General features: G+C 35.0%; 1 protein-coding gene and 1 long non-coding RNA gene across 3 annotated transcripts in view; one reads left to right on the top strand and one right to left on the bottom strand.

Moving 5' to 3' along the window:
* The window catches only part of LOC136841797 (uncharacterized), a 136112-nt gene extending 109593 nt beyond the window's left edge, over positions 1 to 26519 (top strand). Inside the window, exon 3 of the long non-coding RNA XR_010854086.1 lies at positions 26486 to 26519. This is a non-coding gene — a long non-coding RNA (uncharacterized lncRNA). The remainder of the gene's footprint in view (positions 1 to 26485) is intronic.
* On the bottom strand, positions 1709 to 24727 carry LOC136841793 (mannan endo-1,4-beta-mannosidase-like). Of its 2 annotated transcripts, none has more exons than XM_067109089.1 (9): positions 24644 to 24727; positions 7041 to 7200; positions 5611 to 5852; positions 5285 to 5362; positions 4856 to 4944; positions 4179 to 4258; positions 3865 to 4019; positions 2488 to 2607; positions 1709 to 1892 (listed from the first exon to the last, which is right to left on the bottom strand). In XM_067109089.1, the coding sequence occupies exons 1-9, from the start codon at positions 24710 to 24712 to the stop codon at positions 1767 to 1769; spliced, it is 1119 nt and encodes a 372-aa protein (XP_066965190.1). In that variant the 5' UTR covers positions 24713 to 24727; the 3' UTR covers positions 1709 to 1766. The 2 variants fall into 2 exon arrangements, with proteins under 2 accessions (XP_066965190.1, XP_066965189.1); XM_067109088.1 differs by lacking the exon at positions 24644 to 24727 and adding an exon at positions 8398 to 8552.
* Positions 26520 to 27033: the final 514 nt, after the last annotated feature.

Below are 27033 nucleotides of genomic sequence, written 5' to 3'. Positions count from 1 at the left end.
ACAGTCACCACAGTAATGTTTAGATATGGCCACTCACCACAATAATACCTTGATAAAAGAACAGTCACCACAGTAATACCTGATAAAAGGGACAGACAGAAGAGTAATACTGGATTAATGGAACAGTCACCACAGTAATTTCTGGATAAAAGAGACAGTCATCACAGTAAGACCTGGATAAAAGGGACAGACAGAACAGTCATATGTGGATAAAAGGGACATTCATCAAGGTAATACTTGGATAAAAGGGACAGACAGCACAGTAATGCTCAAGGTTCACCAACAGTTGTTCCTGGGGGCAGAACGTCATTGAAAAAAGTAGAAACTATTTGGTCCGACCATCAAACCCAAACCCTGCACCTCTTTCCTACCTCCTCCTCCCCTCCTTTCCCTTCCTTTTCGGCAACAAACTTGTCTATTAATATGGCAACAAATTTGTCTATTAATGTCTCAACAAACTTGTCTATTAATGTGACAGAAAACTTTTCTGTTAATATGGCAACAAATTTGTTTATTAATATGGCAACAAACTTGTCTATTATTTGGCAACAAACTTGTCTGTTAGTATAGCAAAAAAAATTCTGTTAATATGGCAACAAATTTGTCTATTAATATGGCAACAAACTTGTCTATTAATATGGCAACAAACTTGTCTATTAATATGGCAACAAACTTGTCTATTAATATGGCAGCAAACTTGTCTGTTAATATGGCAACAAACTTGTCTATTAATATGGCAACAAACTTGTCTATTAATATGGCAACAAACTTGTCTATTAATATGGTCAACAAACTTGTCTATTAATATGGCAACAAACTTGTCTATTAATATGGCAACAAACGTTTCTATTAATATGGCAACAAACTTGTTTTATTAATTTGTTTCGGCAACAACTTGTTCTACTAATATCAATTTTATATTAATAAAACAAATTTATATTAATATGCTTCTGTTAGCAGTGCTATATCAGATTACATTATATTTTACTATTATTTTTTATCCGTTAAATCATTCATTTTTACTTTGGTATTAGGATTTTGTAGTTTGTTTCGGTATAATATTTACTATTATTATTATTATTATTATTATTATTATTATTATTATTATTATTATTATTATTATTATTATTATTAATTGAATCTGAATATTTCCATTTATGTACAAATATCTTTTGTTGTGATGTATGGTAATATCCCGTCTTGTTTTTGTTTTACTTATGAGTAACATATTTTCATGATGAAGAAATCTGGCTGAGTGTGGATCTTAGATCATCTAATAATCCAGTCCTTGGAATAGGCAGCATTTCTTTGGAATTTGTTAGAACACTCAGCTAAATCTAGTTTGTTGCTCTGTATCCTTACAGTAGCTTAATCATGTCATATATTGTAAGGTAGATCATGACTGTTCTTGTTTATTCGTATTGTAGCCTTATCATATCCGTTGTAGATCCATGCTGTAAGTAAAGGATGTCCTTTACTGTACATGCATATTGTATCAAATTACTGTACTGTTCGTCTTGCTAGAATTAGAACATTTCCTAATTGTTATCTTGAGTATAGTCTAAATTTACTGGATTGTAAAATGTACCTCTTTTGACCTTTTCTGTCTTTATGTACTACTTTGATTACTGGTTGCCGAACTCCTTAATTCTGGCGTTAGTGTTTAGATAATACAAAGCGAAGGGTATCCCAGAGGAGGAAAACGCAGTTAAAGATGAAATCTTTTATTTCGTAACCATCACCAATCAGAAGGTGGAACTGCAGCCTTAGCCAACGTTGAAATTGACAGTGCCATGGTCAGTCCTTCCATGCAGTTGTCCCAGAGCGTCACGCTGCGTATCTCGTGTGTCACTGCAGTCACCTGTGGCTGTGTAGTGCCAGCTCCAGCCTCCCTGTAAGACAGAAAGTAGTGGCCATGACGGTTGTGCTGTGTATTATGAAAGGGAAAACTCCACAACCAAGCACTTTGATGGGAGGCTGAAGCTGTGTAAACCAAGGTTATAGGATAAAGACAAATCATTCATTTTTATGGTCAAGCACTTTGATGGGAGTTTTTTTCTGTAAGCAGGAAGGGAAAACCTTCTTCTCCTTTTGTATACCCAGTTGCAGGAGGCTAAAGACAATGAGAAATGATATGATCTGGAAAACCAAGGTTATGTTATAATGAAGAGGTTATGATCATTCATTGTTGTGGTCTATAGGTTGTTAGTGGCAAGTGTTACTTTACTCTCGTGGCAGAACACGAAAGTGTCATTTCCAGATACAATAATCCTTTGCTGGACGCCTTCGGCATTTAGCCGAGTTGTTGATTATTTTCATTTTACAAACATGCTCTTAAAGGGATTTACCAAATACAGTTTTTTCACATATATTTTAGAGCATGCAGTACTTCTTTATCATTAAATGTGGTTCGAAAATATTTATTTGTAATTTTGCAAAAATTCCCCTAACTTCTTCAGCAAGCATCTGTGCTCGGTCAGTACTTACGCTGTATCCATGTGTATAGGCATACTCGTACAAGTCCCTGAGAGAAGTACCAGCAGCACAAACTGAAGCGTATTCTCCAATCACGAGGGGTTTGTCGAGGTTGTAATTATCGGCGTTCACCTACAAGAAATGAAGTAATTAGAAATTATTGGTTTGTAGACAACAAACACAAAATGAATATGGTTAATGGTGATGTTAGTTGTGGTATTTGCATACAATACTTAGTAATAAATGTGCTTAGGCTTAGAAATGAAACAGTTTTGGTATTAAAGTAGATTATCATTAAGACGTGGGACTTTGAAAGAAGACTTACGAAGCTTCGAATGAGTTTTCAAGATGATAATTTTCATGAATAGAGGAGAAGTCTCGTGGTGGGAATGATTGGATTGGTGGGGGTGGGGTGGCCTGTCTTTTGAAAACATTTAATAGCAATTTGATAAAGACGGATTTTATAAAGAAATGCCAAGGAACTTCAACGATCAAGGAAATCCTCTTTCGTCCTTTCAATTTTATGATCATTGAATAGCTATCCCTTCGACTTAGAATGAATGCCTGAAAGGTAATTCTGATTGTGCTAAATAAGGAACGTATTCTTCAGAGTTACGTCTTGCCTTCAGGAAAGAGAAATGTACCTGTTGCAATTACTACTTCAATCTGTAGACCATTTAAGCAGAAGTTTATCAACTTTACTAAGATGCAGTGGAAACTGTGTTTGTACTTGCTGTAACCTATCATTAACTGGAATATCAGTTTCGTTTTATTTCTAAACTGAAAGATATCAATTTCCGGTGGAATTAAAAGTGATGAATGAATTAACGGAAAAGATTCCTTGAGATGGAGCTGACGCTTATGCCTGAATAAGACTGAGACCTCTTAATACACGGACTGTCTTTCGTTCGTTTTAGATTAAGCCAGCCTTGTGCTAGCACGGGCTCTTGTTCTAGGGAAGTCCGCAAAACTGTCTTTGCTAAGAATTCATTTATCGTTTCAATGAATGTCGCTAATTCATCATGATTATTATTATTATTATTATTATTATTATTATTATTATTATTATTATTATTATTATTATTATTATTATTCATAAGATGAACCATATTCAAATGGAACAAGCCCACGAAGAGGCCATCGACTTGAAATTCAAGCTTCCAAAGAATATGGTGTTTATGCAAAGGAAGTAACAGATGGTAATGGAAAATACAGAAAGAGAAGATCAGTTATTAGGAAAAACAGATAATTTAATAAATTACTGAATTAATTATGTCCCAGAATCATCTCGTATGCTGTCAAATCAACTGAATGCATGAATAATGCTTGTCGTGGCCACGGTCTAGATATACGTCGACCGCGGTCGTGGCTTCCGAAGCCCGTCCTTACCGTGAAGGGAGCGTTTGGACTCCAAGAGCCGCCCCAGTCGTAAGAGTGCATCTGGTAGAAGTCAAGGTGAGAGTTGTCGCCTGCCGCCTTGTACAGACAGTCGTTGCTGTAGTGGTTGCGAGTGTTGGAGAAGGCGTCGCTCTGGGCGAACTGTCCTGAGCGTCGCACGGAGAGAAAATAAAACATTAAAACCAATAAGATTTGGGAGTTAGTAAAAGGGGTTAGTGTGAGACTTTATAGACTAAACACAAAGCTACTGTATGACACTGAGACGAGAAAAAGCATCTCGACCACGAAGTGAAGCGTCTCTTTACCCCAAGATCCGAGGGTGACCAAAAGCCCGGAGTCGACTTCACGGATGACCTGATTTTGTCGTCCAATGAACTTCAGCCACCTGTTTGAATTAAATGGAAAGGTTACATTTTAATCCTAATATGTATATATATATATATATATATATATATATATATATATATATATATATATATATATATATATATATATATATATATATATATATATATATATATATATATATATATATATATATATATATATATATATATATATATATATATATATATATATATATATAGAGAGAGAGAGAGAGAGAGAGAGAGAGAGAGAGAGAGAGAGAGAGAGAGAGAGAGTGAAGGTTAACCATCCACAATGGTTCAGCCATTAAGACTACGATTGAAAGCTCAGGAAAGTTTTCCAAATCTAAATATGAGGAAGAGGCAGGCTGCCCACAGTTTTATAGTCATCAGCATAAAGACATTTTTAGATACTCTTGTGTGAGAATTTATCGTTTAAGATGGACAGTTCAGAATGACGTTTATTTCTGTGGAAATCAGTGTTTTGTGGTTTAAGGAACATTAATTATTGAAGAAACTTCCATCACAGCTGCCGAGAGCGAACGCCTAAGATGAAATTGCCAATTTGGAAAATAAATGCATCATAAGGGACAGTTTTGTCAGACTCCATTCCTTACCTTTCCATAGGAATTCCTTTGCCAGTCCATCCTGCTCCTGACTGGCCAATTAGCTGGGTGTCATAACAATACTCGGAACTGGATTCAACCTGGAAAGAAGAAGTTTCAAAAAAGAATTACAATCAGACAGTCACGTTTGTATCTGGAATATAACGCTTGAAAAGTCCTTTCATTTGACTAATTCTTTGCGATAGGAAAAACAAAAACAAGATTTTGGTGTTAATATTTCCCTTCAAACTTGGAGGAAAAAGAGAATTCTTCAGTTCAACAGAAGTGAAATTGGTTCCTGAATCTTGTACTAAGAATCTACCTATGTACAATTAGCTCTTACCAAAGGATATGAGTAATATTATTGTTCACCAGTCTTTAATTATTCTTTGATCATTGTTCTCTGCATTTAAAAAAATATATATATTGCAAATTACCTACCTTCACGGACCCCTCCGGCTCGTTGACGGTCTCAATGGCTGCCAAGGCTGGATGACCCTTGATTTTTTCTACGAGACTCTGCAGAGAAGAAGAGGAGGAAATGAATACATGAACAGTCACTCTGAGCCTTTGCATAAATGTGCTCGTGTAGGCCACAATACTATTGTCACGAGTTCGAAACAAGACGGGGGCTGGGACGGAAGCAATTTGGGGACATTTCCTGAAAAATAGCAATATGCTTTGAGCTCAGAAACTTTCAGCCAACAAAAGTAGCTTCTTTAAGTAACAAAAGGAACTCCAGAGGCTCAGGTGACGCCACAACTGACCTTGAGGCAATTCTGGACGTAGGATTCCAACTTGGAATCGTCCCAGATGAGGTTGATGGTGTTCTGGTTGTTGAGGTAGGCTCCGTTCCACAAGGTCAGCACAACGAGGACGTCGTGCGACTGGGCCGCGTTCAGCAGCTTCAAGACGTCGTTCTCGAAGTCGCCGGTGTTGTCGCATTTGGTGACGTAACCGTTGCTGTCGTAGATGGGCGTGTTGTCGCCTTCCACGTGCACCCAGGCTCCTGACGATTGAACATGAACAGCGTCAGTGGCAGTGCTAATAGCGACAATAAAAGAATGGAAAAGAATAAATAGATAGCCAGCCATCTAATTGCACCATCTTAATGTCTGCTTGCGTTTTGCTTTCTATATTTGTCAGGGTTAATTGACATAGGATTTTAATGAAGGCGTTAGTTGAAGAAGTAACAGTTATGTTGGCTATGTGAATCTCACAGATATTTTCAAAAAGTTTTAATTTTTTTACTGAAAATATATTTAAAACTTGAGGTATTTACTCCGTCGCCACTTTTGCTGTCCTTGTTTTCAAACGTGATATGAATAATGTTTTGATAAGATGGTAATTTAAAAAGTCTAGAATATATTTCATAAAAGTATTAACTCTCTAACAAGCACGACACATTTCAGTACAAATTCTCTACATAAAGAAAGAAACTTCTGATCAGAAATATAATGAATGATTTATTAACAAATATCAAAATACAATGTAAAAAATTTTACGAAGTCAGTTAACCCAGTCAAAGAAGTCCCCGAAAATGAAACCAGAGTAGCATCAGTCAGTTGTCCTCATAGCGGTACACTGTAGGCATTACTTAAGGTTCTTGGCAGCGTCCCTTCGGCCTCTAGCTGCAACCCCTTTCATTCCCTTTACTGTATCTCCGTTCATATTCACTTTCTTCCATCTTACTTCCCACCCTCTCCTAACAATTGATTGATGGTGCAACTGTGAGATTTTCCTCCTGTTACACCTTTCAAACCTTTTCATTGTCAGTTTCTGTTTCAGCGGTGAATAATCTCATATGTTCAGCGTTTGGCCTCTGGCCTAAATTGTATATTCTGTTCTATTCTGAGGAACAGTCTCCCTGAGGATGTCGTGCAATCGGAACTTCAGAAGTCCAAGCGAAGATGTAATACATTTCTACCCTAATAAAGTTCAACTTGTTTAATATTTTACTTACATTATTTATTTTTTATTTATTAATTTGTTAATTTATCTGTTTTTCTAATAACTGATCTCCTCTTCCTGCATTTCGCAATACCTTCTGTTGCTTCTTTCGAATGAACGCCATACTCTTTGGAAGATTGAATTTCAAGTCAGTGGCCCCTTTGGTGGGCTTGCTCCATTTGAATAAGGTTCATCTTCTAAATAATAATAATAATAATAATAATAATAAAATCCAGTCCCCACTCACGGACGGAGTTCCCTCCGGCGCCGCCGATCTCCGAGGCCCACTGTTCGAGCGTCCCGTCGTATTTGCCGTTGCCGAAGTCGTAGCCATAGTTGTTCCAGGCGAAGTTGCAGCCGCTCAGGAAGACCTTTTCCCCGTTGTAGGTGAGGTCCTTGCCCGAAACCTGCGGTGGGGTAGTGGGCACACGGGCTGCTTTATACCCAGGGTTCACTTTTGAGACGTCGCAGTTTTTCGTGATTATATATGTGTATATATATGTCAAGATACTTCATCTATATATATATGATATTTGTTAAAAATACACACTAATATACATATGTATATATATGTATGTATATATATATATATATATATATATATATATATATATATATATATATATATATATATATATATATATATACATATATATATATATATATATATATATATATATGTATGTATAACTGAATCATATGTGTATGTGTGTGTGATGAATATTTAACAATCTTTGTCACGTGTAGACATGAAATCTCTTTAACATTTACAAACACATAGCAGCTTAGTCAGCTAGAAATAATCGTTCCGACATAAAACAACTAAATTAGAAGCAGTTATCTAGAAGTATGACAGCAAGAAAATATGACGCATATTAAAACCATTCATTGATAAAGCTGGTTAGATTAACGTTTGTAAAGTTGTAATGATCACGAAATGCAACCGATGGATATATATATATATATATATGGAAAACAAGTTTTATGATAAGTCCTGGGATAAGTGTGTGTAAACAATCTTCATCACGAAACATAAATCCCTTTAGCATTTACAAACACATAAAGCTTAGCTATCTAGAAAAATCGTTCCGACATAAAACAAGTAAGTTAGAAGCAATTAACTGGAGATGTATGACAGCAAACAAATATGACGCATATAAAACCATTCAATTGATAAAACTGGGTAAATTAACATTTGTAAAGTTTCACTGATCACGGAATGCAACCGTCAACTGCATCCACTGGGAAAGAAGTGTTTTTGACAAGTCCTGGATAAGAAGTAAACCATGAAAATATAATGTTAAATTGCTTATAGGGCTCTGGATAAATAAGGTTAAAAACGGCGATTTGTTACTTCGGGTCTAGATCTGGCGGACTTTTGTGTCGAGTCCACAAAGAGAACAACATGACGCTTTCTTGTATGCTGAGAATGTCGGCTGAAGCAATGCTTCTGCGCCAAGTGTAGACTTACGCAGAATTCTGTTAGATCGTATGAGTCTTTCCTTATAGATGGTCAGTTTATTTTACAATTGCAGGGAAGCTTATAAAATGAACCGACTGCATCTGATAAACACAAAATTGAAATATATCCGAGAAAGACAAACCTGGAGGCGGCCGCAGGCAGCGGGGGCAGCCAAAGCTGCAATTGCCGTCAGAACGAGGATCGCCTTCATTGCAGTCGTGGATGTTGCGATGATTGTCTCGGCGATGAAACACCAGAAAGGCCTTCTTATAGTCTTTGTCCCGGAAAAAAATGATGAATTCCACTAAAAATGATCGGTGGGACCATATCTCAGTGTGGGTGTTATCAGCCTGGGAAAATTAGGTTTGAGACACCACGGTGCGCCGTTGAAACAGCAAGATAACTTTCACTATTACGTTCACCCCGTAGGCGGGTAGCATCGTCAATGTACCTCATGCAGTGCGCTGTAGGCGAGGTTCTTTGCAGCGTCCCTTCGTCCCCTAGCTGCAACTCATTCCATTCCTATTACAGTCCCTCCATTCATATCCTCTTTCTTCCATTTTGCCATCCACCTTCTCCTAACAATTGTTTCGTAGTGCAACTGCGAGGTTTTCCTCCTGCTACAACGTTCAAACCTTTCTATTCCGAATTTCCTTTTCAGCGCTGAATGACCTCTTAGCTCCCAGTGCTTGGGCTTTAGCCAAAATTCAATATTCTATTCTATTCTGTTCTACTGTTGCGTGCATGAAAAGTGGATACCTCAGCCTGCCTTCCTGTACTCTGTCAGTTTGCTTGACGATCGTCCCATTTTATCGTTTCCCTTTTTATGAAAAACAGATTTGAATTTAAAGTGTCCCTTCAGAAGTTGTTTGGCAAATTTGGTATCCGAAAAGTTCGAGATACTTTGGTTCGTCACCTTCATTAATGATATACATACATTTTTTCTATTTAATAATTAGTTTGTTCATTTTTTTCTTTTTCTTAACCATCTGTTACATCTTTCTAATGAACACCACATTCTTTGGAAGCTTGAATCTCACGTCAATGGCCCCTACGGGCTTGTTCCGTAAGAATAGGGTTCATTTTCTGAATAGTAATAATAATAATAATAAAATTGGCTTAGTCAGACTCATTTCTTTCGATATAGTCCGCAACAGAGCTTCTAGAAATCAGGAAGGACCCTTTTAGGAAGATTTCGGATGAACCCTGTGCAAACGAAGCATTCAGAGATCTTATTTTGCCTTTGAGATCAGTCACACACTGTTTTCTCTACTCTTTAAACCGATATATCATTTTCAGATGGTTTATTGATTAATTTTCGAATGACGATACAGCTCGTTATTATTAGAACGTTATCCAAGACAAAAAAAAAAAAAATGACCACCTGTGCACATAACTTTGAAGTAGATAATGGCACTCCACAAACACGTGAAGTTCCAATGTTTTCTTCTTATGTTTGTGTAGCATCGTCGAAACTGACTTCTAGTTCAGAGGAAATTGTAACTATTTATTCCTTAACTTGAAGTAATATAAATAACAGATTTCGAGTCTATATATGTATATATACATATATGTGTGTATGTATTTAAGCTATGTATTTATATATAGTTAGATAGACAGATGTAGTATATATAATATATATATATAGAAATATATATATATATATATATATATATATATATATATATATATATATATTTATATATATATATATATATATATATATATATATATATATATGTGTGTGTGTGTGTGTGTGTGTGTGTGTGTATGTGAATATGAATATTAGCAGTATATAAAGATAAATTCACTTAATAACAATAAATAGATATAAATCAAGACAATCATTAAGGAAAGAGACAGCCTTGGTAATCTGAATTTTGTAATTTTTTTTTCAGAAATTAGTGAGATGTTTACACGTCATGGAATCAGGTAAAGAAAATTTTTTATTACTCTAAAGTTTTTTTTTTTGTCTCTATACCGTTGGACTTCTTTTGTCCAACATTTTTATTATAGTATTTGTTATTGTTATTTTTAATCATTTTTCGGTATGATAATATTATTTGCATTAATGATATATTTTTTATATCATCATAGCTGTAGTGTTTTTATTATTTGCATAATTCCTGGTGATAGTGTTGTTGGTGTTTTCGTCTTTATCATCAACAAGAATAATTGATGATTTTTGTTCATTCTAAATTATAATAAAACTTCCAAATAACAGATGTCCATATGTGGAGAAAGTGAAGAGAGAAGAATTTAATTAAACATATGAACGAATGGATAGAAAAGTAATTAAATGAATACAGAAGAAGGTGAAGGAAAGAGAAGTGGGGCTTGTTGTCCTTTTCATTCCAATTAAAGTTTTCCTGCGAAGATTTCCTTTGAGTCAATCTTGTGCTTTTATCAGTTACTTAGAAGCCGCTAATTTAAACAATTATTCTGTTCTTGGCACTAATTTATTTACCCAAAACTTTATGTATTATATATATATATATATATATATATATATATATATATATATATATATATATATATATATATATATATATATATATACATATATATATATATATATATATATATATATATATATATATATATAAAATTAAAAACTAAAGTAAATAAACTGCATGAGCATAACATGTCCTAAATATATATATATATATACACATATATATACAACACATATATATATATATATATATATATATATATATATATATATATATATATATATATATATATATATATATATATATATAAACAAATTCATAGTATAAACATGAATTCAAATGAATAACGAATATCCTTTTCTGAGATATTACAAATGTCTATTTAGATACTTTTCATTCATCCATTCAAAGTGAGGGAGATTACTTTTCTATATACTCAGTCTCCCACATCACAAAGGATACATTGTTTGTCGAAGATGTGGGCAGAACGAACAACTTCTATTCCTCCATTCAAAGTGGTTTTTACCGTTATCTATAAAAAAGTCTCTAACATCATGAAATGGAGATAAGTTGTTTTGTCTGAGATGTGGCCTTATACAAACGGAACAAAAACTAAAAACTAAAGTAACTGGTTTTTTATACATCACATGAGACGTCATCAAAATGACATATATAACAAATTGAGCTAAGATAATTCAAATGAAAGAAATATCCTTGTCTGAGACTTATTATTCCTGGATGAATCCATTCAATCTTTCCATGTGAACTGTTTATTTATTTGAGCTACAAAGGATAAATTTGTTTTGTCTGAAGATGTGGGCAGAACGAACAACTGGTAGCCTGCATTTTTCGAGACGTCATCAAAAATGACCCCTTTAGTTGATTTAACATTCAAGTTTAGTTATCTTTCCATGAGAACTGTTTATTTTATTTTATTTATTTATTTTTTCTTTTTTTTGATGTATGGTCTTGTACATCGGATTCACAGCCATAGTATTACTTATCAATTTATATAATTATATATATATATATATATATATATATATATATATATATATATATATATATATATATATATATATTTATATATTTATATATCGATGTATAAAAGTGAATGTCTGCATGTTTGTTTGTACGTTTGTGCACTATAGGAATCCGAACCGCTTGTCCAACCTAGACAAAATTTGGCACGTGGCCATCATTTGACCCAGCTTAGATAATACGTTAGGTTTCAAAACCATACCCCCTTCCCTTTGTAACTTGTGTGGTAAATAACTACAAGTTTATCATACCTTATTTCATGTGCTCGATACCATAGGAATATATTACTGAAAATGCTTTTCTTTCCTGTGATTAACAATTCTGTTTCAAGGTTTAGACAGTCACCACAGTAATACCTGGATAATATGGACAGTCACCACAATAATACCTGGATAAAAGGGACAAGTCAGCACAGTAATCCTTAGATAAAAGGGACAGACAGTACTGTAATACCTGGATAAAAGGGACAGTCACCACAGTAATGCCTGGATAAAAGGGACAGTAATACCTGCGTAAGAGGGACAGTCAGCACAGTAATGCCTGGATAAAAGGGACAGTAATACCTGCATAAGAGGGACAGTCAGCACAGTAATATCTGGATGAATGGGACAATTAGTACAGTAGTACCTGGATAAAAGGGACAATCAGAACAGTAATACCTGGGTAAAAGGGACAGTTGGCACTTTCTGGACAAAAGGGACAGTACAAGAAGGAGCAGGAAAATTTTTCTGAGTTCAGAGAGTTTTCCCGGGCACCGCCGGGTTGGTCAACTAGTATGTTAACTGATTTATTTATTTATTCATGTTTTCACAATCTCTTTGTCCAAGGTCTTCAAAGGTGTAGATACACCTGTTCCGTGGAGGTCTGCTTTACGTGTACAGGTCTCGATTGGCCTGATGGGTCCAGAAGTCCACACCATTGCTCCTTTACCCTTTGAAACCCAGCACACCCACGGGTCACCCAAAGATGAGGCCCCGTGCTGACATAAGGCCAGGGTAATAAAAAATAAACCACTTTACATGTTCTTTGTTCTTTGGCTTGTTCTTGCACTCTCATTAAGATTTACGATGATCTTGGTACAAAATATATACCAACCAGCTGAGAGGCCATCATCGTAGGGGGGAATTTTGTGGTGAACAAAGATATTAGCATAAAGGCAATGGAAATAATATTGTCTTTGAAAATGACAACAACAGCAAAAAGAACAACAGCCGTAATTATAACAACATTTCGGATTATTTTAACAAGGAAAGCAACCAAGCAGTAATTATATTAATATTAATATCAATCAAACCAGTAATCCATTAATAAGGACAGTACTTATATATCATGGGAAAAACAAATATTAAGAATATCAATATCAAAAACAGTAACAAAGGGATTATTTATCTTCAAAGACAAATAAAGAAAATACTTTGAAGGATGAAATTCTATTTTCTTTAAATGACTCCATGACGTGTGAACATATTTCTGAAATATTAAAAAGCAATAAAAGTTTCATTCTTGGATTTACAAACCCTCAATAAGTTTCCTCGAGTTTCCTTTCCCAGTTCTTTCTTGTTATCATATTAAGCTACTCATTCATTGAAGGGATTAGTGTTTAAAGCAAAGAACCAAATATAAAAGACTAGAGTGACCATGTCGGGTACATGTGATACTGTGAAAGTGAACAATTTTTTTATTTTTACTTTTTGCCCTTCGTACGTGGCGTCCATTCCTTGGCGATAACACCCACAGTTAGATGTGGGTGGATTTAAAACCTGTTCTTCCTTAGATGAAGACTGCAGAACAAAAAAAAAAAAAATGTTCTGATGCTTCGATGGGGACATTCATTTGTAATGTCCACAAAAGCAATGATGACGATTCTCTCCTGACAACAATCGCAGCTCTATCTTGCTTGTGGCCGCTTCAGGTTTTTTTTATCTCGGGAAAAATATGAATTTTGTGTTTTCAGACCCAGTTGGTTCATCACGGATGTAACTACAGTTATAAAAGGAATTAAGCTTCAATGAGAAAGGGGTTATAGTATCTCAGCATTCAGTATATCAGATTCTCGCAAGAAGAGGCTGCACTTAATGCTGAGTCATTGTTTCAGCGAACATTAAAACTGCCCAGATGAAAGGAAAAGTTCGGTGTCTATCTTTCCCCAGCCTTTGACCTTCGGATTCTAAACAAACGTTCCCCAGATCGAGATCCGGACAAAAAAATGTCACCCTTTTTTAAACCTACATATTTCCACAAATCTCTGAACATTCTCCTGAAGCTTTACATAATGTGTTGCAAAATTTCTATCGTTTACAAAACGTTGAAAAAAACCGCCATTACTACGCTCTTCAGTTGCTCCACTTTTCTGATGATAACCTTTCCTAAAATACCACCTGTTGTCTCTCATTGCTTTCCTTCCCAGTTTCTCTTTTCCCAAGACTTATCAAGAACTTTATCATTTACTTATTCATGTATTTAATTTACTTTTTTTTTTTTGTTAAGTAGTCGCTGTTGCATATCAGAAATGTACATTGAAGTAGTTCTTGTTAATAAATTCTCATGCTAGTTTCTGTCCAACATTTCTGTTGTTTTATGGTTGTGTTCGTTGCTGAATGTTTGCACGCAACAATAAAGAATATACAACAAACAAACACAAACAAACATGCACAACATATATATATATATATATATAATACATATATATATATATATATATATATATATATATATATATATATATATATATATATATATAATATGTGTGTATAATAGTGAATGTTTGTATATTTGTTTGTATCTTTGTGCTATATAAATCCAGAACCCCTTTACAGATCTAGACAAAATTTGGCACGAGACCATCATTTGACCCAATTTAGATAATAGGGTAGGTTTCAAACCTGTAACCCCTCCTCCCTCCCCCTTCCCTTTGTAACTTAAGTGGTAAATAAACTCTCCAGGTTTATCACACCTCATTTCATGTACTCGAGACCATAAAAATATATTGTTGAAAATGCTTTTCAGTCACCACAGTAATACCCGGATAAAATGGACAGCCACCACAGTAATATCTGGATAAAATGGACAGCCACCACCGTAGTATTTGGATAAAAGTGACAGTCACTACATTAAATACCTAGATAAAAGGGACAGACAGCACAGTAATACCTGGTTAAAGGTGACAGAGAGAACAGCAATACCTGAATAAAAGGGCCAGTGATCACAGAAATATCTGGATAAAAGTACAGTCACCACAGTAATACCTGGATTTAAAGTTCAGACAGCACAGCAGTAACTGGGTAAAAGGTACAGTCACCAAAGTAATATCTGGATATAAGGGAGAGCCACCACAGTAATACGTGAAAAAATGGACAGACAGCACAGTAATACCTGGGTAAAAGGTACAGTCACCACAGTAATACCTGTATAAACAGGGCAACAGCACAGTAATAACTGGATAGAACAGAGAGTCAACCACAGTTATATCTGGATAAAAGGTACAGACAGGAAGTAATACCTGTTTAAAGGTGTCAGACAGCACAGTAACAACTGGATAAAAGGGATAGTCACCACAGTAATAAGTAGATAAAAGGGACAGTCACCACAGTAATAAGTAGATAAAAGGGACAGTCACCACAGTAATGCCTGGATAAAAGGGACAGTCAGTACAGTAATATCTGGACAAAGGGACAGACAGCAGAATAATACCTGGTTAAAGGGGACAGACAGCATAGTAATATCTGGATAAAAGGGACAGTCACCTTAGTAATACCTGGAGAAAAGGGACAGACAGTACAGTAATACCTGAATAAAAGGGACAGTCACCACAGCAATACCTGTTTAAAGGTGTGAGACAGCACAGTAATATTTGGATAAAAGGGACAGTCACCACAGTAATACCTAGATAAAAGGGACAGTCACCACAATAATACCTGGATAAAAAGAACAGTCATCATAGTAATACCTGGATAAAAGGGACAGACAGAAGAGTAATACTTGGATTAATGGAACAGTCACCACAGTAATTTCTGGATAAAAGAGACAGTCATCACAGTAATACCTGGATAAAAGGGACAGACAGAACAGTCATACCTTTGTAAAAGGGACAGACAGCACAGTAATGCCTGTCAGTTCACCAACAGCTGTTCAAAGGGTGAACGTTCGCTTGAAAAAAAGTAGAACTATCAGTCCGACCATCAACTCAAACCCTTGCACCTCTTCCTTCTACCTCCCCTCCCCCTCCCCCTCTCCTTTCCCCTTTCCCTTTTCCCTTTTCTCTTCCCCTACACGCAGACTATCATTTAGAGTTTTCCCCGACAGCACCTGGTTAGTCAGCTAGTGTGTGTATATATATATATATATATATATATATATATATATATATATATATATATATATATATATATATATATATATATATATATATATATATATATATATATATATATATATATATATATGCAAATGTACATATTTTCCTTTCATCTGGGCTTTTTTAATGTACACTGAAACAATGACTGCATGAAGTGAAGCCTCTTCTTGTTAGAATCTGATATACTGAATGCTGAGATACTATAACCTTTTCCTTACTGAAGCTTAATTTATTAGACATTTAAAATGACTTTCACGGAAATGCGAAAAAGGGCCCGGAAGATAAATAATAATACATAAACAAAGTTCATGAAGTTCATGTTAACATTTAAAACGGAAGGAAGGTCTCCACAAGGTCAAAAGTGATGTACTGAAATGCAAAAAATTATCAGTTGTGTGAACTTCAACTGATTATGCCAAAGTTATCATATCGTACAGCGTAAACAGATTGTGGATGATGTAAACAGTATGCATCGTCTTCCGCATAACCTGATAATCTGAAATCATTCGATAAACTGAGTAAAGATGTTTTGTTTATTTTAGGTAAAAACGCCGAGTTTATAATGGTATTGTATTATTTTATCTTTTTTAACAATGTCATTAAAAATCACCTTACTCTTCCACACGGTCTGTAATTATTCATTAGTGCAACTAATGTACAGGGATTTACTATATTTACGCATAAAAACTACCTTGATAATCGAATTATATAGCTTAATTCTCTTTTCTTAGTTAAATATATGTTATTTGATTATGTATAAATGCCGAGTTTTTAACGGAATTGCAACAATAATTTTCAGTTTCAGTATGGTGGTTCACGTTTGGAGGTTCACATCAGACTTCTTACTCCCATTACGAACTTAGCATACATACAGGTCACCTTTAGGCAAAGGAACTTGTTAGTATAGTGTATACTGTAATATTGCAGCAAACTTTCCTGTCGATATAGCAACAAACTTGTCTATTAATATGGAAACAAACTTGTCTATTAATATGGCAGCAAACGTTTCTTTTAATATGGCAACAAACTTGTTTATTAATATGGCAACAACTTGTCTAATAATATCGAATTTTCAATGCTTCTGTTAGCCTATATCAGAGTACGTTATATTTTATTATTGTTTTTTATCTTTTAATAATTTATTTTTTACTTAGATATTAGGATTTTGTAGTTTGTTTCGGTATATTATTATTATTATTATATTATTATTATTATTATTATTATTATTATTATTATTATTATTATTATTATTATTATTATTATTATTATTCTGAGTGTTTCCGTTTCTGTACAAATATCTTTTGTTGTGATGCATGGTAATATCCCTCTTGTTTTTGTTTTACTTATGAATAACTTATTTTCATAATGAAGAAATCTGGGTGAGTGTGGATCTTAAATCATTTAATAATCCAGTTCTTTGGAAAGGCAGCATTTCTTAGGAATTTGTTAGAACACTCAGCTAAGTCTAGTCTGTTGCTCTGTATCCTTACAGTAGCTTAATCATGTCATATATTGTAAGGTAGATCATGACCGTTCTTGTTTATTCGTATTGTAGCCTCATCATATCCGTTGTAGATCCTTGCTGTAATTAGAGGATGTCTTGTACTGTACATGCGTATTGTATTATATTACTTTACTGTTCGTCTTGCTAGAATTGGATCATTTCCTAATGGATATCTTGAGTATAGTTTAAATTTACTGGATTGTAAAATGTACATCTTTTGACCTTTTCTCTCAGTATGTGCTACTTTGATTACTGGTTGCCGAACTCCTTAATTCTGGCGTTAGTGTTTAGATAATACGAAGCGAAGGGTATCCCAGGCGAGGGAAAACGCAGTTAAAGATGAAATCTTTTATTTCGTAACCATCACCAATCAGAAGGTGGAACTGCAGCCTTAGCCAACGTTGAAATTGACAGTGCCATGGTCAGTCCTTCCATGCAGTTGTCCCAGAGCGTCACGCTGCGTATCTCGTGTGTCACTGCAGTCACCTGTGGCTGTGTAGTGCCAGCTCCAGCCTCCCTGTAAGACAGAAAGTAGTGGCCATGACGGTTGTGCTGTGTATTATGAAAGGGAAAACTTACTTTGATGGGAGGCTAAAGACAATGAGAAGTGGAAAACTCCACAAGAGGTTATGATCAAGCACTTTGATGGGAGTTTTCTGTGAGCAGGAAGGGAAAACCTTCTCCTTTTCTATACCCGGTTGCAGGAGTCTAAAGACAATGAGAAATGATATGATCTGGAAAACCAAGGTTATGTTATAATGAAGAGTTATGATCATTCATTGTTGTGGTCTATAGGTTGTTAGTGGCAAGTGTTACTTTACTCTCGTGGCAGAACACGACAGTGTCATTTCCAGATACAATAATCCTTTGCTGGACGCCTTCGGCATTTAGCCGAGTTGTTGATAATTTTCATTTTACATAACATACTCTTAAAGGGATTTACCAAATACAGTTTTTCCACATATATAGCGCATGCAATACTTCTTTACCATTAAATGTGGTTCGAAAATACTTATTTATAATTTTGCAAAACTTCCCCTAACTTCTTCAGCAAGCATCTGTGCTCGGTCAGTACTTACGCTGTAGCCATGTGTATAGGCATACTCGTACAAGTCCCTGAGAGAAGTACCAGCAGCACAAACTGAAGCGTATTCTCCAATCACGAGGGGTTTGTCGAGGTTGTAATTATCGGCGTTCACCTACAAGAAATGAAGTAATTAGAAATTATTGGTTTGTAGACAACAAACACAAAATGAATATGGTTAATGGTGATGTTAGTTGTGGTATTTGCATACAATGCTTAGTGATATATGTGCTTAGGCTTAGAAATGAAACAGTTTTGGTATTAAAGTAGATTATCATTAAGACGTGGGACTTTGAAAGAAGACGTTACGAAGCTTCGAATGAGTTTTCAAGCTGATAATTTTCATGAATGGAGGAGAAGGCCCGTGGTGGGGAATGATTGGATAGGGGGACGGCCTGTCTTTTGAAAACATTTAATAGCAATTTGATAAAGACGGATTTTGAAAAGGAATGCCAAGGAACTTCACGATCAAGGAAATTCTCTTTCGTCCTTTCAATTTTATGGTCATTGAATAGCTATCCCTTCGACTTAGAATGAATGCCTGAAAGGTAATTCTGATTGTGCTAAATAAGGAACGTATTCTTCAGAGTTACGTCTTGCCTTCAGGAAAGAGAAATGTACCTGTTGCAATTACTACTTCAATCTGTAGACCATTTAAGCAGAAGTTTATCAACTTTACTAAGATGCAGTGGAAACTGTGTTTGTACTTGCTGTAACCTATCATTAACTGGAATATCAGTTTCGTTTTATTTCTGAACTGAAAGATATCAATTTCCGGTGGAATTAAAAGTGATGAATGAATTAACGGAAAAGATTCCTTGAGATGGAGCTGACGCTTATGCCTGAATAAGACTTTTAAAAAATTCTTAATACACGGACTGTCTTTCGTTCGTTTTAGAAAAAATATAGTTGAAGCCAGCCTTGTGCTAGCACGGGCTCTTGTTCTTTATTGAGAAGTCCGCAAAACTGTCTTTTAGCTAAGAACTTCTTTCGTTATCGTTTCAATGAATGTCGCTAATTCATCATGTTTATCCGCATTATTATTATTATTATTATTATTATTATTATTATTATTATTATTATTATTATTATTATTATTATTATTATTATTATTCATAAGATGAACCATATTCAAATGGAACAAGCCCACGAAGAGGCCATCGACTTGAAATTCAAGCTTCCAAAGAATATGGTGTTTATGCAAAGGAAGTAACAGATGGTAATGGAAAATACAGAAAGAGAAGATCAGTTATTAGGAAAAACAGATAATTTAATAAATTACTGAATTAATTATGTCCCAGAATCATCTCGTATGCTGTCAAATCAACAGAAAGCATGAATAATGCATGTCGTGGCCACGATCTAGATATACCTAGACCGCGGTCGTGTCTTCCGAAGCCCGTCCTTACCGTGAAGGGAGCGTTTGGACTCCAAGAGCCGCCCCAGTCGTAAGAGTGCATCTGGTAGAAGTCAAGGTGAGAGTTGTCGCCTGCCGCCTTGTACAGACAGTCGTTGCTGTAGTGGTTGCGAGTGTTGGAGAAGGCGTCGCTCTGGGCGAACTGACCTGAGCGTCGCACGGAGAGAAAATAAAACATTAAAACCAATAAAATTTGGGAGTTAGTAAAAGGGGTTAGTGTGAGGTAATAAGCAGGAGACTTTATAGACTAAACACAAAGCTACTGTATGACACTGAGATGAGAAAAAGCATCTCGACCACGAACTGAAGCTTTTCTTTACCCCAAGATCCGAGGGTGACCAAAAGCCCGGAGTCGACTTCACGGATGACCTGATTTTGTCGTCCAATGAACTTCAGCCACCTGTTTGAATTAAATGGAAAGGTTACATTTTGATCCTAATATGTATATATGTGTATAATTTATATATATATATATATATATATATATATATATATATATATATATATATATATATATATATATATATATATATATATATATATATATATATATATATATATATATATATATATATATATATATATATATATATATATATATAGAGATAGAGAGAGAGAGAGAGAGAGATGTAGAGAGAGAGAGAGAGAGAGAGAGAGAGAGAGAAGGTTAACCATCCACAATGGTTCAGCCATTAAGACTACGATTGAAAGCTCAGGAAAGTTTTCCAAATCCAAACATGATGAAGAGGCAGGCTGCTCCAGAGTTTTATAGTCATCAATATAAAGACATTTTCAGATTTACAGATGCAGACAGGTGCTCTTGTGTGAGAATTTATCGTTTAAGATGGACAGTTCAGAATGACGTTTATTTCTGTGGAAATCAGTGTTTTGTGGTTTAAGAACATTAATTAGAGAAGAAACGTCCATCACATCTGCCGAGAGCGAACGCCTTAGATGAAATTGCCAATTTGGAAAATAAATGCATCATAAGGGACAGTTTTGTCAGACTCCATTCCTTACCTTTCCATAGGAATTCCTTTGCCAGTCCATCCTGCTCCTGACTGGCCAATTAGCTGGGTGTCATAACAATACTCGGAACTGGATTCAACCTGGAAAGAAGAAGAAGTTTCAAAAAAGAATTACTGTCACGTTTGTAACTGAGATATAATGCTTGAAAAGTCTTTTCACTTGACTAACTCTTTGGGACAGAAAAACAAAAACACGATTTTGGTGTTAATATTTCCCTTCAAACTTGGAGGAAAAAGAGAATTCTTCAGTTCAACAGAAGTGAAATTGGTTCCTGAATCTTGTACTAAGAATCTACCTATGTACAATTTGTGCTTATTACCAAAAGGAAATGAGATATTTTTGTTCACCATTCTTTAATTATTCATTGACCATTGTTGTTTGGATTTAAAAAAAATTGCAAATTACCTACCTTCACGGAACCCTCCGGCTCGTTGACGGTCTCAATGGCTGCCAAGGCTGGATGACCCTTGATTTTTCTACGAGACTCTGCAGAGAAGAAGAGAAGGAAATGAATACATGAACAGTCACTCTGAGCCTTTGCATAAATGTGCTCGTGTAGACCATAATACTACTGTCACGAGTTCGAAACAAGACGGGGGCTGGGACGGAAGCAATTTGGGGACATTTCCTGAAAAATAGCAATATGCTTTGAGCTCAGAAACTTTCAGCCAACAAAAGTAGCTTCTTTAAGTAACAAAAGGAACTCCAGAGGGTCAGGTGACGCCACAACTGACCTTGAGGCAATTCTGGACGTAGGATTCCAACTTGGAATCGTCCCAGATGAGGTTGATGGTGTTCTGGTTGTTGAGGTAGGCTCCGTTCCACAAGGTCAGCACAACGAGGACGTCGTGCGACTGGGCCGCGTTCAGCAGCTTCAAGACGTCGTTCTCGAAGTCGCCGGTGTTGTCGCATTTGGTGACGTAACCGTTGCTGTCGTAGGTGGGCGTGTTGTCGCCTTCCACGTGCACCCAGGCTCCTGACAATTGAACACGAACAGCGTCAGTGGCAGTGCTATTGATAGCAACAATAAAAGAATGGAAAAGAATAAATACATAGCCAGCCATCTCATTGCAACATCTTAATGTTTGCTTGCGTTTTGCTTTGTTGTATTTATCAGGGTTAATTGACATGGAATTGTAATGAAAATTTGAGTTGAAGAAGTAACAGTTATGTCGGTGATGTGAATCTCACAGATATTTTCAAAAAGTTGGAATTTTTTTACTGAAAATATATTCTTCTTTTGAAGTCTTACTGTGTCGCCATTTTTGCTGTCCTTGTTTTCAAACGCGAAATGAATAATATTTTGACAAGATGGTAATTTAAAAAGTGTGTTGAAAAATATATTTGCAAAGTAAGACTAACATATTATTTAATAAAAACAGACACATTTCAAACACGGCATATTCTCTACCTAAAAAGAGAAACTTCCACAGTTCTGATCAGAAATATAAAAAATGGTTTATTGACAAATATCAAAATACCCTTCAAAAAAACTGACGAAGTCGGGTAACCCCAGTCGAAGAAGCAGAAAATGAAACCAGAGCAGCATCAGTCGGTTGTCCCCGCAGGCGGCAGGCATTACTTTAGGTTCTTTGCAGCGTCCCTTCGGCCTCTAGCTGCAACCCCTTTCATTCCCTTTACTGTATCTCCGTTCATATTCGCTTTCTTCCATCTTACTTCCCACCCTCTCCTAACAATTGATTCATTGTGCAACTGCGAGGTTTTCCTTCTGTTACACCTTTCAAACCTTTTTGCTGTCAATTTCTGTTTCAGCGCTGAATGACCTCATAGGTTCCAGCGCCTTGCCTTTAGCCTGAAATCTATATTCTGTTCTGTTCTGTGGAAGAGTCTCCCTGAGGATGTCGTGCAAATGGAAATTCAGAAGTTCAAGCGAAGATGTAATACATTTCTACCCTAATAAAGTTCAACTTGTAGTTTAATATTTTACTTACATTATTTATTTTTTTATTAATTTGTTAATTTATCTGTTTTTCTAACAACTGATCTCCTCTTCTGCATTTCCCATTACCTTCTGTTGCTTCTTTCGAATGAACGCCATACTCTTTGGAAGATTGAATTTCAAGTCAGTGGCCCCTTTGGTGGGCTTGCTCCATTTGAATAAGGTTCATCTTCTGAATAATAATAATAATAATAATAATAATAATAATAATAATCAGTCCCTACTCACGGACGGAGTTCCCTCCGGCGCCGCCGATCTCCGAGGCCCACTGTTCGAGCGTCCCGTCGTATTTGCCGTTGCCGAAGTCGTAGCCATAGTTGTTCCAGGCGAAGTTGCAGCCGCTCAGGAAGACCTTTTCTCCGTTGTAGGTGAGGTCCTTGCCCGAAACCTGCGGTGGGGTAGTGGGCACACGGGCTGCTTTATACCCAGGGTTCACTTTTGAGACGTCGCAGTTTCTCGTGATTATGTATATATATATATATATATATATATATATATATATATATATATATATACTATATATATATACGTATATATATATATATATCCTATATATATATATATATTTGTATGTATAAATATATACACACTGTATGTATGTATAACTGAATCACATATGGAACGTCATATATAAAGATAAAATTCTACAATGTTAAGTAACTTTCCTTCTTAGATTTTAAAATAATATAATATATTATATATATATATATATATATATATATATATATATATATATATATATATATATATATATATATATATATTTGTACGAAATGTTAAGTTACTTCACGCTTACGTGTGATGATTGTAAAAAGAACACACAAACGTACATATGTAGATATATATATATATATATATATATATATATATATATATATATATATATATATATATATATATATGTGTGTGTGTGTGTGTGTGTGTGTGTGTGTGTGTGTGTATACTTTGTACAATCTTCGTCACGTGTAGACATGAAATCCCTTTAGCATTTACAAACACATAGCAGCTTAGCTATCTAGAAATAATCGTTCCGACATAAAACAAGTAAGTTAGAAGCAATTAACTAGATGTATGACAGCAAGAAAATACGACGCATATTAAAACCATTAATTGATAAAACTGATTAAATTAACATTTGTAAAGTTTCACTGATCACGGAATGCAACCGTCAACTGCATCCACTGGGAAAGAAGTGTTTTTGACAAGTCCTGGGATAAGAAGTAAACCATGAAAATATAATGTTAAATTGCTTAAAGGGCTCTGGATAAATAAGGTTAAAAACGGCGATTTGTTACTTTGGGTCTAGATCTGGCGAACTTTTGTGTAGTCTACAAAAAGAACAACATGACGCTTTCTTGTATGCTGAAAATATCCGCTGAAGCAATGCTTCTGCACCAAGTGTAGACTTATGCTGAAAGCTGTTAGATTGTATGACTCTTTCCTTATAGAAGCTCAGTTTATTTTACAGTTGCAGGGAACTTCATAAAATTAACTAACTACAGGTAATAAACACAAAATTGAAATATCTCCGAGAAAGACAAACCTGGAGGCGGCCACAGGCAGCGGGGGCAGCCAAAGCTGCAATTGCCGTCAGAACGAGGATCGCCTTCATTGCAGTCGTGGATGTTGCAATGATTGTCTCGGCGCTGAAACACCAGAAAGGCCTTCTTATAGTCTTTGTCCTGCAAAAAAATGATGAATTCCACTAAAAATGATCGGTGGGAACATATTATGTCAGTGTGGGTGTTATCAGCCTGGGAAAATTATGTTTGAGACACCACGGTGCTTCGTTGAAACTGCAAGATAACTCACTATTACGTGCACCCCGTAGGCGGGTAGCATCGTCAATGTACCTCATGCAGTGCGCTGTAGGCGAGGTTCTTTGCAGCGTCCCTTCGTCCCCTAGCTGCAACTCATTCCATTCCTATTACAGTCCCTCCATTCATATCCTCTTTCTTCCATTTTGCCATCCACCTTCTCCTAACAATTGTTTCGTAGTGCAACTGCGAGGTTTTCCTCCTGCTACACCTTTCAAACCTTTATACTCTCAATTTCCTTTTTCGCGCTGAATGACCTCATAGGTCCCAGCGCTTGGCCTTTGGCCAAAATTCAATATTCTATTCTATTTTGTTCTACTATTACGTGCATGAAAAGTGGATACCTCAGCCTGCCTTCCTGTACTCTGTCAGTTTGCTTGACGATCGTCCCATTTTATCATTTCCCTTTTTATGAAAAACAAATCTGAATTTAAAGTGTCCCTCCGGAATTTGTTTGGCAAATTGGGTATCCGAAAAGTTCGAGATACTTTGGTTAGTGGCCTTCATTAATAATTTACTTATATTTTTTCTATTTATTAATTAGTTTGTTCATTTTTTTTCTTTTTCATAACGATCTGTTACATCTTTCTAATGAACACCACATTCTTTGGAAGCTTGAATCTCAAACCAGTGGCCCCTACGGGCTTGTTCCATAAGAATAGGGTTCATTTTCTGAATAGTAATAATAATAATAATAATAAATAAAATTGGCTTAGTCGGACTCATTTCTTTCGATATAGTCCGCAACAGAGCTTCTAGAAATCAGGAAGGACCCTTTTAGGAAGTTTCGGATGAACCCTGTGCAAACGAAGCATTCAGAGATCTTATTTTGCCTTTGAGATCAGTCACACACTGTTTTCTCTACTCTTTAAACCGATATATCATTTTCAGATGGTTTATTGATTAATTTTCGAATGACGATACAGCTCGTTATTATTAGAACGTTATCCAAGACAAAAAAAAAAAAATGACCACCTGTGCACATAACTTTGAAGTAGATAATGGCACTCCACAAACACGTGAAGTTCCAATGTTTTCTTCTCATGTTTGTGTAGCATCGTCGAAACTGACTTCTAGTTCAGAGGAAATTGTAACTATTTATTCCTTAACTTGAAGAAATATAAATAACAGATTTCGAGTCTATATATACATATACAGATTATATATATATATATATATATATATATATAAGCTATGTATTTATATATATAGATAGATAGATGTAGTATATATATATATATATATATATATATATATATATTATAATATATATATTTATATATATATATATTAGATAGACAGATATTTAGTATATATATATATATAGATATATATATATATATATATATATATATATATATATATATATATATATATATATATATATATATATATATATATATATATGTGTGTGTGTGTGTGTGTGTGTGTGTGTGTGTGTGTGTGTACCTGAATATTAGCAGTATATAAAGATAAATTCACTTAATAACAATAAATAGATATAAATCAAGACAATAATTAAGGAAAAGAGACAGCCTTGGTAATCTGGATTTTGTAATTTTTTTCAGAAACTGGTGAGATGTTGACACGTCATGGAATCAGGTAAGGAAAATTTTTTATTACTCTAAGTTTTTTCTTTTTTTCTCTATATCTTTGGACTTCTTTTGTCTAACATTTTTATTATAGTATCTGTTATTGTTATTTTTAATCATTTTTCGGTGTGATTGTATTATTTGCATTAATGATATATTTTTTATATCATCATAGCTGTAGTGTTTTTATTATTTGCATAATTCCTGGTGATAGTGTTATTGGTGTTTTCGTCTTTATCATTCACAAGAATAATTGTCTTCATAATCTCCATCCAGAAACGAATTGATGATTTTTGTTCATTCTAAATTATAATTAAAACTTCCAAATAACAGATGTCCATGTGTGGAGAAAGTGAAGAGAGAAGAATTTCATTAAACATATGAACGAATGGATAGAAAAGTAATTAAATGAATAGATAAGAAGGTGAAGGAAAGAGAAGTGGGGCTTGTTGTCCTTTTCATTCCAATTAAAGTTTTCCTGCGAAGATTTCCTTTGAGTGAATCTTGTGCTTTTATCACTTATT

This window comes from Macrobrachium rosenbergii, chromosome 9, assembly GCF_040412425.1.
Source record: "Macrobrachium rosenbergii isolate ZJJX-2024 chromosome 9, ASM4041242v1, whole genome shotgun sequence".
NCBI lineage: Eukaryota > Metazoa > Arthropoda > Malacostraca > Decapoda > Palaemonidae > Macrobrachium > Macrobrachium rosenbergii.
Note: the sequence above shows the minus strand (reverse complement) of the source record. Positions and strands in the feature narration are given on the sequence as shown.